The 15,916-nt window shown below is 35.1% G+C and overlaps 2 protein-coding genes across 4 annotated transcripts in view; both read left to right on the forward strand.

The window, feature by feature from the left end:
- The first annotated feature begins 586 nt into the window (after positions 1–586).
- On the forward strand, positions 587–3,018 carry LOC126975246 (uncharacterized). The gene is made up of 2 exons (XM_050823050.1): positions 587–773; positions 2,241–3,018. The coding sequence occupies exons 1-2, from the start codon at positions 587–589 to the stop codon at positions 2,852–2,854; spliced, it is 801 nt and encodes a 266-aa protein (XP_050679007.1). The 3' UTR covers positions 2,855–3,018.
- An 8,092-nt stretch (positions 3,019–11,110) lies between these two features.
- The window catches only part of LOC126975210 (cytochrome P450 4C1-like), a 38,838-nt gene continuing 34,032 nt past the window's right edge, over positions 11,111–15,916 (forward strand). For all 3 annotated transcript variants that reach the window (XR_007731671.1, XM_050822996.1, XM_050822997.1), the window contains exon 1: positions 11,111–11,369. Coding sequence is in view for 2 of the 3 variants with exons in the window: in XM_050822996.1 (XP_050678953.1) it covers positions 11,216–11,369 (154 nt within the window). In the remaining variant the exon portion in view is untranslated. The remainder of the gene's footprint in view (positions 11,370–15,916) is intronic.

Raw genomic sequence — 15,916 nt, forward strand, 5'->3', positions numbered from 1 at the left:
ATTTTGATCGCTTTACCATGCACGACTTGTACAGTAGAGACCACTCTACTACCTTTAGCAGCCTCAGAAGACTAAAAACATGGCAAAGAAGCACCATGAAAGAAAATCACTTTAATGGTCTGGCCATGATGAGTGTACACAGAGCTATAATAAATAAAAACTTAAATAATTTTAATGATAACGTGCTTGAATGTTTAGCAAAAAACCCCTGCAGGTTATGCTTTAATTAAATATTATTTTTATTAAAATAAATAATTATTACTGCATTTAAAAGTTTGATTTACTTAGAGCCAGTCCACACGGCGCGTTGCGTCAGCGTTGCGTCGACGCAGCGCTACCACTGCGTTGTTTTACATACAAATAACCAAGGTGTTCACACGGCGCGCTGCGTCGTCGCAACGCACACATGACGGACAGCAGCCCCCGAGACGAAGCGGGAGGGGGTGTACTCGTGCGACGTCGGAGCGTCAGCGCTCAGTTGCTTGTGCGTTGACAGAGAGGATACACGGAAGCTCATTTCGTTTTACGTTTACGTTTTTGTATTTAGTTTTATTTGCAGGGTAATTAGTTTTATTTGCAGGGTATAATGAATACCATTGAAGAAATTGACATAGATTACTTGATTACATTGATACAGGAAAGGGAAATTATATGGGACAAGTCAAACGTAGATTTTAAAAATAAAAATTTAAAAACAAAAGCCTGGGAAGACATATCAAAAGTTTTATTTCCTGATTACGAGAATTTCACAGCTGAACGAAAAAATAAAGTTGGTGAGTTCACAGTACAGATATTTATTTTTTTTTTTATTTAAGAGGGCTTTCAAGATTTTCTTGCACCGCCAATTCCGCGATCAGTACAAAATTAATATCTCGACACTCTAAAATTTTAAAACTTAGGGAATTTAGATTAGCGTGAGTACTATTTTATTACTTAGCTCAAAACTAACCTAGACTACGCTGAGTAGGTATAAAATATTATTTTTTTACTGATCGCGGAATTGGCGGTGCAAGAAAATCTTGAAAACCCTCATAATACAATTATACCTTATTTAGCTGCCAAGGCAGAGTTCCTCTAGTCATAAAATAGGTCGCATATTGCTGTCTTATGACATTCGGTGCTGTCTGTTCTTCATGTACGGGTTGTATTGGGAGAAATTCATCAACACTTATAGCAAATTTATCTCTTTGTCTAAAACCATCTCGATCAGCGACAAAATTGTGTAATACACAACATGCTTTTATAATGTCAGTAGCGAAGTCATAGGACACGTCTATCGGTCTGTGAAAAATGCGCCATTTGTTAGCCATAATCCCAAAAGCGCATTCGACATATCTTCTGGCTCTGCTTAGACGGTAATTGAAAACCTTTTGTTGTAAGTCGAGATTTTGACCGCCATATGGACGCATAATATGTTTGCTCAGTCCAAAAGCTTCGTCACCCACAAATACATACGGGGTTGGTATATTGCTACCAGAGAGTGGCTGGGGTTGAGGTAGTGGTAAGTTGTTGTTAATCATTAGCTCGTACAGTTTAGAATTTTGTAATATGGTTGAATCGCATTCTTTTCCGTATGCACCGATGTCGACAAATACGAATTTGTAATTTGAATCCACAATAGCTAGCAACACAATCGAAAAAAAGGCTTTATAATTAAAAAAAAGTGAGCCACTATTTGCAGGATTACACACGCGGATATGTTTGCCGTCGATGGCACCAACACATTGAGGAAAATTTGCCTTTACATCAAAACCCCTCGCTATTGTTTGGAAACTTTCAGTTGTCAGTTCAGGGATGTTGTCTCGAAGAAGATTGGTCCATATAGCACGACAAACTCTTTGTATTATATATGCAATAGTAGATTTTCCCCGTTTGAATTTGAAATGTAAATCAGTTATTGAATTTCCACTTCCTAGGTATCTGAAAAGAAAATAATTATTATAATATGCATTTATGAGATAGATAGATACCCGAAAAAAAATACTGACATATTCAGACATCGATAGCAAATAACTTTCTCTATGTAACCAATTAATTCTAGAATCGCGAAAAAAATAGCAGCTGTTGCATACATTTTGATTCAGTAGGTATTGCTTTTTGTATGTAACAGCTGTTATATTTTCACGATTCCAGAGTCGGTCACGTAGTGTTTGTTAACGATATCTGAATATGTCATTAAATTTTATCGAGAAATTCACTATGTATAAATTATTAAATCATGTTTACTATTGGTTTTGCAGGTAATGATTTAATAAAAAAATGGAGAAGTGTAAAAGATAATTACTTCAGATATTCAAAAAAATTAAAAGAAGCATCAAAATCGGGCTCGGGCGCTACGAAACTGAAGAAGTATCATTTATACAATCAACTCCTTTTTTTGAGAAAAGTGGAACAAAATGCCACCGAATCTAGCTTAGACTCGCCTAGAGAAATCAACAATGAATCTACGTCTACAAATGATGACATTACCACAGACAACACTCCGCGCTATGTTCCAGTCGCGCGCAAAAGGGCAATGCAAATGGATGAGTTTGAAAGAGAAGGACTAAAACTTCTCAAGGAGCCGGAAAATCGCCATATGTCCTTTTTCAGAGCTATATTGCCATCTATTCAAGAATTTTCCGACCGAGAAACTCTCCGTTTCCAAAGTAAAGTTATACAAATTATAGATGAAATGCGGTATGGACAAACATCATCATATGTGAGTGGCCCATCAACGTCTCACCAACCACCATATGGGTATCAAACAGCAAATTTTCAAAGTACATACATTTCTGATTTTAATAATTCAATTACATCTCCAGAAACATCTCAAGCAAGTGAAGAAACTGAATACGATTTTTCTAATTTGTAATTACTGGATGATATCTCTCTTAAATAATGTCTAAATTTAAAATTATGACAATTGCTGATTATTTGTGAGTTGATTACTCTCTTAAATAATGTCTAAATTTAAAATTATGACAATTGCTGATTATTTGTGAGTTGATTACTAATTAAACAAACCAAAAAAACTGTTATATTTTTATTACTTAAATATATTTATATAGTTACCTTAAAGTGATTCCCAGCATTTCTACTGGTTCCACTGGATTCCTCATATTAGTATAGTTTTTTCGTATGTGTGGTTCTAAGGACTTCAATAAACATTCGAAGCTGGATACACTCATTCTAAAAAAATTATAAAACTTCTTTTCGTCTAATAGCAACTCCCGATATTCTAAAAAAAAAACTGTCCATCACGATTTCTTAATGAAATGAAAGGACTGATCCAGTACCGTCTTGTGATCTTGCGTCGATTTCGGCGGTGACGTAGTAATAGGAGCAATGCTAGACGTCTTTTCCGATCCATGATTTGCTATAGACTGACTGCGAATTTTTTTCAAAATACTTGCCGCAACTGTGCGTCGCCGCTGCGCCGACGGAACGTTGACTGCGTCATAGTAACGCTGCAGCGCCCGTGTGGCCGGCTATGCGTCAAAATATTTGCGTTGCGACGACGCAACGCAACGCAACGCGCCGTGTGGACACGCTCTTATTGTGCTGTCGAGGGCTTGTGAAGTTTGATACATTGATATTAGAAACGTTCTTATTATAATTATTGTCATCGAGGCAACGATTTCTAGTGTCATGCGCTTCATGCTTTTGAATGTACTAGGCGTTCATATTTTTTATCCTCCTTTTGGATGACTAAGGCGGGGGCTTTGGGGCAATATTATTATTGCCCCAAAGCCGCCTTAGTCATAAGCTGGCGACTCCCTTGGATACATGCAACATACGATAATGTATACTTATTTATATTATATAAACACGACTCATATATTGGATGCAGGACCTTACAAACTAATATGTTATGTAGGTATATTACAGCCATTGTAAAATATTTATAATTATATTCTTCTCACGAGCTCAACTTTTTACGAACATATGGTAAATTTAGTAATTTATAAGAAATATTTATAGTGACTTATTTGACTTTGACTTTCTAGAGAACTTCCCAACACTATCTTCGTCTGTTATTGGCACATCTACTAGTAACAATAGTCATTAAACACAAGTTAAACTTCATTCAGCAGTCTAGTTGGCGTCTATGAAAACGTCGATCATTTAATTGATGTAATTTATTATTTTATGGATCACCAACATCAGAAACAGTAGTCACAGTGTTAATTAATTATAAAATCTAACATTTCCTACAATAATTAAAGGTCACAAAAAATCACAGCACGCTTTGTGTAACAAAAATTATGAGTATGAGGAAAAATCAAAAAAAATATTGTTATTTAAATTAATTAATGCAATATTCCGACCAATTTATTATTTAAGACTACATATGTATTATATTCCGAGGCTGTATATCTATCTACACACACTTTATGAGCTTTAATTTAAAGTGGTTAACGGCCGTTCCCAATATAATATCTACAGATAGAGTTAAATTACTACCTCCTACTGTCAGTAATTAGCTGTCAATAATCTGAAGTTGTCCCAGTATACCAGATAAGTCATTCTTATCGCCTTATATTGGGACGCGTGAATTGCAATTTCCATAACAAATTCTATCGCTGGTAAGCTATACGTCATCCCATTGACAGGCAGGTTGTACGGATAAGGTGAGTTACCTTCGATGAGTATATTGGGACAGAAAAGTCAACGATACTTACGATTTTTATCTCAAGTAAGCCACAACCGTAGATAAGACTGAATATTGGGAACGGCCGTAAGACTATAAAAATTAATGTCAATAGTTGGACTCTTCATTATATTATAGTAGTAGTTGACCTGGCAAACGTTGTTTTGCCATATAAATTAGATAATATGTAGATAAACCTTCCATGAGCTTCAACGAATCCATTACAAAAGATTTCATTGAGATCGGTCAAATAGTTTAGGAGTTATTAGGGAACATACAAACATACATTCTCTTCTATATATATAAATATATAGTGTCAATATTCTAAGACTCATTACCCATAATGCGTACCACAGGTGAATCACGTCCTAGATTGGTGTTTCAATTAATAATCGGTGAATCATAATTCATATATGATAAAACGTTTATTTATACCAAATTTTCAAAAGAAAAATGTAGTTAGGTACCGACAGGGGCTACAGATTTATACAGTAGTTATAATATTAAAGAAATAATATAAACGACGCAATAAAATATTTTAGTGCTAATGACATCGGCATTGTAGGTCACTAACTGTTAATACTAATCACTCATGCGCACAATGATGAGAAAACATTACGTCATTAAAAGTAAGTAATTATTTTATTATTATATCTTGCCAACCAAAATTAGCTGCTTATTTTGAACAGTTTTACATTAAAATTTTTGCGGTAAATTTAAAATTAAAAGGTTTGCGTGCAATCGGAAATTATTAATGATTTATTTCTTCTATCCTCATGGAAAAAATTATGGAACGATGAACACAGATATTAGATTAACAATCAGGTAGGTATGTATTTAAGTAAGTGTATAACGCGCTTTAAATATTTTAATCTCACATATAATTCACTCACTCGATAATTGAAAAGAAACATCTGCACCAATTAAGTATCTGTTTTTTATTATATTATTCATACCTATCTTGCCAATCAAAATTAGCTGCAGCCTGCAATTATAAAACAGTTTTACTTTAAAATATTTATATTTGCGTGCAATGGGAATTCATTAAAGATAATAAGTACCTTCTTCTACTCTCGTAGACAAAAATTTGTAACGATAAACACAGATATTACAAGTGGGAGGCTCCTTTGCTCAGGAAGCTGGCTATATTATGGGTACCACAACGGTGCCTATTTTCGGTGCCTAGTTTCGGTCTGAAGGGCGCCGTAGCTAGTGAAATTACTGAGCAAATGAGACTTAACATCTTATGTCTCAAGGTGACGAGCACAATTGTAGTGCCGCTCAGAATTTTTGGGCTTTGCATTGTAATGGGTAGAGTGTATCAATTACCATCAGCTGAACGTCCCGCTCGTCTCGTACCTTTTTTTCATAAAAAAATAATAATATTAGGTACTTATTATAATCAGGTAGGTACGTAAGTAAGTGTATAAAGCGCTTTAAATATTTTAATCACACATATAATTACCCACGTGATTACTCTGTGCCAATTATCTGTTACTTAGGTATGTGGATTTACTTTCATTGGCCTACATACTGTTAACGTTGAATTTAACCGTTCATAATATATGTAACCGCAATTCAATTCTACCTATTACTTCACATAGCCATGACTAGATGGCGCTAGTACTGGAATGTACAATAGTTTTAAAACACGCTATGGTATTTATTGCAAATGTGTTTGTACTTAATTAAATAACAAATAAATAAAAATGAATTGCTGTTCGTTAGTCTCTCTAAAATATAGCTATAATAACGGCTTGACCGATTTGGCAAATTTAGGTCTTGAATTATTTGTGGAAGTCCAGAGAATGTTTAAAAGGTGAATTAATAGGAAAATGCTGCTAAATTAAATTAAAACAACAAATTTGTTTTTCCTTTGATGTGTCCATACATATTTTCTATGAGAGAATTTATTGACGCACGGTTTGTCAGTTCTGCTGTGAAACAATAATTTCATTACGACAGCAGGGTGCATATTTTACGAAGTAATTTTTGATGTTATGATACGAGGGGAGGTCAAAAAGTTCGCGGAATGACTGGGAAAAAAGATGAAATGATACATTATGTTATTTTTCCTTTTCAATATATTCCCCCTTAACACGAATACATTTTTGGGATCTGGCATATAACTTATTAATACCGTCGAAAAAATAGGTTTTGTCTTGGGCGTCAAAATACGCCGAAATCGCCGACTTGACTTCATCATCGTCTCTAAATTTTTTTCCACGCAGCTCTTTCTTCATCTTTGGGAATAAATAAAAATCGCTAGGGGCCAGGTCTGGACTGTAGGGTGGATGGCGTAGTTGTTCAAAACCGCATCGATGAATGGCAGCCGTCGCAACATGACTCGTGTGAACGGGCGCGTTGTCGTGCAAAAGGAGTACACCTTTTGTCAGTTTTCCTCTTCTTTTTTCTTTAATAGCTTCTTTTAATCGGTCCAATAGGGAAGCGTAGTACTCTCCCGTTATAGAAACACCACGTTCTTTATAATCGATCAAAAGAATACCTTCAGTATCCCAAAAAATAGTCGCCATGATCTTTCCGGCCGATTGCGACACTTTAAATTTTTTTGGGGGTGGTGTGCCTTTTTTGTGCCACTGCATCGACTCCTGCTTTGACTCAGGCTCATAGTGGTGAACCCAAGTTTCATCACCGGTTACAATTCGGGCCATAATTTCTTCCCTAACTTCTCCACAGCGGTCCAAATACTCGCGGGAACAGTTGACGCGCTCACGTTTTTGCAGCGGCGTGAGCATTCTCGGGACCCACCTTGAACACACTTTACTCATGCCAAGATGTTGATGAAGAATATTTAAAATTGTGGTTTCTGATACTCCAACTGATGCTGCAAGTTGTTTCTTCTTCAACCTTCCGTCTTCCAATACAAGTTTTTCAACTTTTTCAATGATTTCCGGCGTAGTGGCCTCAATGGGCCGTCCAGGTCGAGGATCATCTTCAATTGACTCCCTTCCTTGCTTGAAAAGGCCGTGCCATTTGTAAATCATGGTTTTACCAGGAGCAGAGTCTCCGTAAACAGCTAACATCTCTTGCAAAATAGTTTGAGGCGTTTTTCCTTGTTTGGTGAGGAACTTTACGACGGCGCGATGTTCAATTTTCTCCATAGTGGCTAGTTTGTTCCCGATTTACTTGTTCACTCGTTTGTAACTCGAAAGCTAATGACCCAATTAGGCTAGAAATTGGCATATATAGTAATTATGAGTTACTCAAGTAGCGGCTACCTGGAGGAGCGACCTCACCCCCGCCAACCCCGCCATTCCGCGAACTTTTTGACCGCCCCTCGTATATTATTGACAAATTCAAACAAAAACATTATTTTATTTATTATATACAGAACAACATCTGTCGGGTCAGCTAGTATCAAATAAATTGAGGGCCCTCGCCTGGACCGCGCTGATCAGCGAGACAGATCGCAAGTCGCTGCGAGCGCAGCAGTCGCTGGCGCTCCGTACCATCTCCGGAGCACGCTGCTCCACGCTTCGTACAGAATCAGGTCATCTCCAGAGACCAGCGCATGAGAGCCTAGACGACTTCGTACGTCGCCTGAGCAGTGAGCACCTCTTTGTTCGCGCGCGCCGATGAAGCGCATACCATCGACGACCGCCGGACCTGACATTGTCTCCTAGGATACGACTGCTTCCTCGCCCCTGGCTGATGGGTGCTCACCGGTACAATACCGGCGGGCTCGACCTCGCTGAGCGGCAGGCGCAAGCTAACCACGGACAAACCACCCTGCCGCAGATCGCTCGCGACACTTCTCGGGCTTGATCGCACTGCAGCAGGATACCCCCGATTCGTGGTGTTATACCACGAATCAACCGGATCGCCATCGCGGCCATCGCGGAATACCCAGGTGAATAAATTGACGTTCTACCTAAAGCGAACCTGTGGTGGTTTATTATAAGTGTAGTACTGAAATTCCATTCCCCTCCGACTTCCTTCACCTACAATTCGTCTTACTCTTTCCGTTAACGACAAACACTTATTAATTATTATTAATTTATTTGAATTTGAATTTTATTCTCTGCTTTTGGTTGATTCATGTTCCTCACTTTTAGATTTTTGAGTTAATGATAAGAAAATTTAGCATGTAGTGTTTCCCATTCACTTATTTTGTACACCCTGTGCACGTTATGTTAATTGTAAGTAGCTTAAGAAATATTAATTAAGTATCTATGATAATCGCTGGTAAACAAAACTAGGATGCCGCAATCGCTCGTCGTACCGCTTCGCTGCGGCGTATATTTGATGAGCGATGCGAGGTAAACTAAGTCTGCGTACAAAAACAAAACAAAATTAATCCAAACGAAAACAATATAAAGAATCTTTTGGAATTTGACGACATATTTAAACATAAGGAATTAGCGTCTTATTTTGGTCACATGAGAAACTTGTGTTGATTTGCAAATTCAATAACTAAGAAGCTGGCAGTCGAATCACTCTGGATTGATGGCAATTAAAACTTATTGTGATTTGATCAATGGGCTCAATTTTTAAATAAATATAAATAGCGCGTGCTAATTTAGGATAAGTTGTAAATCATGTTTGTTTTTAATTATAATAATTGAACCAAGTCGAAATCAAAAATTCTGTTGCGACAATAACCAAAAAAATTTCAAAAGCTTTCTATGAGTTCAAAATTTTTTAAAATCGGTCCAGAAATGACCGAGAAACAATTTAACACAGAAATCAATTGGAGTCACCCAGTGGGAGCTCAGCTTCGGTATGCTCAATAAATAAACATGAAAAATTCGTAATTTTTTTTATGTTCACACATCCTGTTCTCTACTGATAAAATAATTATATCTGAGCAATTCATTTTTAATATTTATGTAAATTATTACTAAAGTTTATTTAAATAAAATAAATATTCATAATCATGTTCGTGTAAATACAGTCCGCTTTATCATAGATTCAAACAAGATACATTAAAGAATAATCCGACGAATTGAGAACCACCTCCTTGTTTGAAGTCAGTTACAAAGTATTGAAATGTATGTCATCAATGAAATTAAGTTTATAATTACCTGCTAAGATAATTAAAACATTTATTGATCCCAAGAAAGGATTGCGTAATTTAGTGCGTAACTAAGTAACACGTGTAAATAATTAAAAACATATTATTGTACCTGCACTTACATATATGTGTTAACTGATCCATTTATAATTATAACCAGCGAATTAAATAATTAAAGTCGATACGATTTAGGAACCTTTATGAAAAGAACTCCCACCTTAAGGGCCGGCTACTCATCGCTTGACAAATGTTGTTGCGGATGTCCATAGGTGGTTGCCTCTTGCCGTTTGCCCCCTCTTAAATACAAAAAAACAAATGAAAACAGTACCAGTAGTATAGTAAGCAAAACTTGCATACAGAGTAGATAATCTAGCAGTAAATATCGTGATTCAAAGAACAATTGAAAGAGTATTAGCGCAGACAGACCGATCTTTTCAACCTAAATGTATAACCTAACATATTTAAACAAATACAAAATGTATAAACACAGTTACAATAGCATGTTTCAATCCTTTAAAAGTGTTTTATTTAAATGCAAATAAACACTCGCGTAAATCAAAGAAAATACTAACATAACATAGTTTCACAATGAGACTAAAATTACTTATCTTTATTGGGTAAAACATAACTACAGTAAATACAAATGTGGGATGATTTTCAATGTCAGCTAAAGAAAATGCACATACAAAATAACTTCGTCTTCATGGCAAAATGAGAATATAATTTGCCTCACAGCTGCAATAAATAGTAGGTAGGCATATTACTATTATCTGATATTATGTCACATCTACGTTATTTATCTGTTTTAGGTCAAAGAGAGTTCAGAAAAACAGCTGATAAGTGTTGCGGGATGCATAGTTTTTGCGAAAACTTAGCACTTCAAAAATTGTATTAATATGCAAATCTATTTCTGACTTCACAAACCTAGTCATTAGAGATGACCTAAAGAATGTCTGGTTCAAAGTATATAATACCCATAAAATTTCACCGTGTATAATAGTTACTAATGCCAAAAAATCTCATAAAATTGTACTATAGATTCAGGTGATAATTCATTCATTCACTCAGTTTTTAGAATTTCTGTATGTTCGTCTGTGTCCTTGTACACAATAATCTCACAGAAGGCTCGATTAATTGCGATTCAATGCAAATTTTCATGTGTATTGTGCCAAGCTTCCCATAATTTGAAGTGTTAGTTACTTATTACTTATTAGATTTATAATAAAAAAAGATTTCACAGAGTCAATATTGCTAAACGTAAAAATATATTAACATCGCAAATTAAAATTGCCATGTTACACTGTCGTTTACAAAAACCTATTAAAAATCATACTTTGTAAGTAAATAAATTAAAGATTACGATTTACCTTAGGTACGCGTACGATTGCAATGTCAGGTTTGCTTGACCACTTAATTTATTCAACAGTATTCAGTAACGAATGTTGCGCGACGCACGCGAATTTTATTGTATTATTTAATTTCAATGTCAATTTATTGCAATTCCTCAAATATAATTTTAAAAAAATAAATTTAAATACAAGTATTGAATGATGATAGCCATACTCTTATCAACTGTGTTTGCCATTTTATCCTTCATATCCTGGATATATCTCAAGAGGGACTGCAGTACTTATAACATTTCCGGACCCACACCCTTACCTCTGGTCGGCAATGGACATCTATTTTTGACAAGAGCAACAGGTGAGGCTGCCAAGCTATTCCATAAAATATAAAAATTCCGTGAGAATAATATTAATAACGATTATCAATAAAATAATAAAAACAATCGCTTGTAAACGAACCTAATTTGCAACTATAAACATAAATGCTACTAACTTAAATTACTAAATGTTCAATATTTATTATATAATACTAGTTATTTACATCTCTCTATCGCTAATTATAATAATAAAATCGGTTATGCAGTGATATTAAAAGGGGTGGACTTCTGACCCCGAAACTAGTTAAAACTGTAGGTATCTTCGTGGTCACAAAACATTGAGCATAACAGGTTTGACAATTACACATATTTTCATTTCATTGAAACCGATAATTAAATCAGTATGTCAACTTGCATTATTAAAGTGAAACTGCAATGCTCAGAATGCTAGTCAATAAGTTCAAAAAAGTGTTATTTTTTAAAGCTCCTAAAAATAAGAGGTTATTTCTGGTCAGATTCTTAAAAGTTACTATGCAATGCTCACAGAATACATTTATTTATCTACGTGGATGATGCGGCTACTGTACTCAATAACTTTTGTATTTATAAAAAAAGCCCGCTGAGTTTCTTGCGCCCATTCTTCTCAGGTCCGAGTCTCTTTTGAATGGGTGGTAGTTTCTGACGTTCAATAAGTAATTTTGAATCCTATTTTGAATAAAAATATTTGAATTTGAATTTGAATAGATGACCTGACAGCCCGATAATGTGTAAACAATTTTAATTTGTCAATGTGTTCGTAAGTTATTTTAAAATTTAAAATAATAAGAAGCTATAACCAGTGGGAGGCTCCATTGCACAGGATGTTCGGGTGAGACGAGCAGGACGTTCAGTTGATGGTAATTGATACGCTCTGCCCATTACAATATTGAAAAAAACAAAAATTCTGAGTGGCACTTGAATTGCGCTCGTCACCTTGCTCACACCTCATTTGCCCAGTAATTTCACTAGCTACGGCGCCCTTCAGACCGAAACACAGTAAAGCTTACACATTACTGCTTCACGGCAGAAATAGGCGCCGTTGTGGTACCCATAATCTAGCCGACATCCGATGCAAAGGAGTCTCCCACTTTTAATTTTGGTTTTTGTTTATTATTTAATATTTAACTAGCTGTCCCAGCAAACGTTGTATTGCCAATTAAAATGATAAAAAAAATCAATAATTTAAAATTTTGGGTTATTAAAAATAGATGACGACCGATTCTCAGACCTACAAAATACACATTTCAATAATTGATTGTACAACAATAATTATTGTATTCGATTACCATCTTGCAACCCTGTTGCTGTTTTGTGGATGGATCAGAATAATATAAAAATCGTGATTAAAACATAGGGGTTGGTGATAAAAGGGTAAAAATTTAGGGTTGTATGTATTTTTATTGCCACGTTATTGAAAAATAAAAATTTTGTCCAAAAATAAAAAAAAAAGTTAAGAGTGAACAACCCTTATCACTTAGGGGTATGAAAAATAGATAGTAGCCGATTCTCAGACCTACTGAATATGCATATAAAATTTGGTAAAAATCAGTAAAGCCATTTCGGAGGAGTAAGGTAACTAACATTGTGACACGATAATGTTATATAAAAGATTTTGTAAAACAAATTATATAAAACTGAAAATAATATTTTATTCTATTCTATACTAATACTTGTCCAATACAAGACCGACCTGTATTCGTTTATCACACGTATCGCACACGCACTGTCACTTATAAATCGATAAATAAGCAAAGTAGATTGACCATACAAGGGCCACAGTTGAATCAGACAATAATATTATACTTAAGGCGAGGTTTTCCCAACACTTTAGGTAAAAATTGCGCGAACGTTAGATTCGATAGGTACGCATGGACACGGGCGTCGGGCATGGCTGAGAACGAACCGAGCGATGCGGGTCAACGACTGCCGATCCCAGGAGGACCGCGTAATATTTTTTAAAACTTACAGTTGTGCTAGAGTACGGAATTACTGTGATAATATTTTTTTAAGCATTTTTGAAGTAAATCTTTTTTATCGACGTATGAGAGCATTTCTCTCTAATATAACGCGCAAAATTATGATTTCAACATTATGGATATCGTATCCGAGATTCTCGAAGGTGCAGAGAACTAATTTGGGATCATTTTTGAAATCCAAGATGGCCGCCGCGCAAAATTATGATTTCAACAATATGGGTATCGTATCCAAGGTTCTCGAGGGTGCAGAGAACGAATTTGGAATCATTTTTGAAATCCAAGATGGCCGCCGCAAAAAATTATGATTTCAGTAATATGGATATCGTGTCCGAGGTTCTCGAGGGTGCAGAGAACGATTTTGGGATTATTTTTGAAATCCAAGATGGCCGCCGCGCAAAACTATGATTATTATGATTATTAGTTTAAATAATAAAAAATATTCATTCAAATAATAATGATTTGGTTTGAACCCGAAATCATGGGTTTGACTAATACATTACTAAAGACAGCCAATATTACTGACAGCTACAGATACGGATAATATGGGGACGCGTGAATTGCAATTTCCATACAACTATCCCTGGTAAGCTATACGTCCTCCCATTGACAGACAACGTGTACGGATAAGATGAGTTACCGTCGATAAGATTATTGGGACAGAAAAGTCAACAATAGTTAGAATTTTTAATATCAAGTAGTTAGGCCATAACCGAAGATAGTCTTAATATTGGGAACGGCCGTAAATGTTTGATGTCGGTATTGTTTTTGCAAAGTTTTTATAGAAAACGAGTAAGGCTGCCGCGCATATAATTTAATAATACCTATGAAGTTGTGAATGTAATCCGACACAATGTTTAGCCTCGTAAATGATATGTATGTATATGTAGCTATTGCTATATGTCTAATATTGAGTAGAGGTGAAATTCGTGTCGAATCGTTAGAGCACTTATTAATTTCCTCGGCAATTTGAACTCGAGTCTGTGTACCAGGTTTACTAGGCTACTTTTAGCTAAACAATAAAGTCTAACTGAGGGGTTCCCTAGCTTGTGGTCCGACCATCACCAGACCAAAATACCTGTTCAAGTGGATCAGGTTTGTCAATGTCAATGCAAGTGAGGACGCAATAACCTTGCATTCATCTCGATTTCGATAAACTTTTGCAAATTAACACGAACATACATATAATACCGTGGTAGAATTATATTTCCACTTCGAAGTTTACGATGAAGAATGAAAAAAGCGGCCAAGTGCGAGTCGGACTCGCCCATGAAGGCTTCCGTAGCAGCAAGTAACATAAACGATTTATGACGTATTAATAAAAAAGAACTACTTACTAGATCTCGTTCAAACCAATTATCGGTGGAAGTGTGCATGGTAATGTAAATCGTATATTTTTTAGTTTTTTCATTCTCTTATTTTTAAAACTTGCAGAAGGGGGACACACGAAAAATGATATTATATAGTTATATATTGATATTATTCTGTTTAGAAATAATATCAATTTTGTAGACCTATCCATATATAGACCACACGTATGGGTTTGAAAACACACTCATCTTATTTGGTGCGCACAAATATGATATCTCGATGCAGTGCCGCTACAAGGTCAAATTGTTATCCGTAATAGGATGTTCCAAACAATTAAAATAAATAACATATATATAAATATATAAACAAACAACAGTATTTAATATAGTAATTATACTTCATTTTAGGTATTTTTTTAATCTTGGCTTTGTTACGAATAAAATAAATAATATGGTTCAAAAAAATGCTCGAATGCACAATCTCTCGTTAAAACATGTACAGTTTATTTGTTTTAAGTCTTCTTATCTGTAATATTGTTCAAACCGTATTTATTATTTTAGTTTTCTTCAACTGTTATCTTTATAAGTCGTTAGCCACATCCAGTCCTTCTTATTCCGTATAAATATAAAATATATTGATGTTGTTTTGTTGAGAATTTTTTATGAACCTTAATTTTTTGTAATTGTTCACTTTTTTTTTGTTTTGCATGCTGAGTCATAGAAACCTAAAGTAATATTGTATATGTATGTAAAATTCTCATGTAAGTGATTTTATATTAAATCTTATGAGAAGAAATGTCTTTAAACCGAAAATAAAATAAATATAGCCTTTATTTTTCTACTACAGCATTATTTGACATCTTACTCTAGTTTTAACTAAAATATAATATGATTTTTAATTAATTTAATAGGTTATTAAACTAACTGTAATTTTATTAAAATATAAAAGTAGTATTCGCTTCTGTAGCGTCTGGCCTCTCCTAAACCTATCCAAACATCTCTTTCTCGTGCCGTCCGCATCCAATGGGATCCACATCTGTTGTTGTCTCTCTATCTCTTACGTGATTTCCCTTTTTTCGCTTTTTCCTCTCTTGGTACCCACTCTGTTAAGCGCTTCGTCCATCTATTATTTTCCATCCTACATAAATGTCCTGCCCAGTGTAATTTAAGGAATCTTATTCTTTTCTGCGCATCTAACATTTTTGTTTTTTTTCTTATGTTTTCATTACTAATTTTATCGGATAGCCTTAAGGCAAGAATACTCCT

The sequence above is a fragment of the Leptidea sinapis genome, chromosome 35, assembly GCF_905404315.1.
Source record: "Leptidea sinapis chromosome 35, ilLepSina1.1, whole genome shotgun sequence".
Lineage (NCBI taxonomy): Eukaryota > Metazoa > Arthropoda > Insecta > Lepidoptera > Pieridae > Leptidea > Leptidea sinapis.

What these genes read in the sequence shown, in the direction of transcription:
- LOC126975246 (XM_050823050.1), top strand. Translation starts at nt 587, where the DNA reads ATGAATACCATTGAAGAAATTGACATAGATTACTTGATTACATTGATA. An exon ending in TGAACGAAAAAATAAAGTTG is followed by an intron (nt 774 to 2,240) that starts GTGAGTTCACAG and finishes TTGGTTTTGCAG; the next exon opens with GTAATGATTTAATAAAAAAA.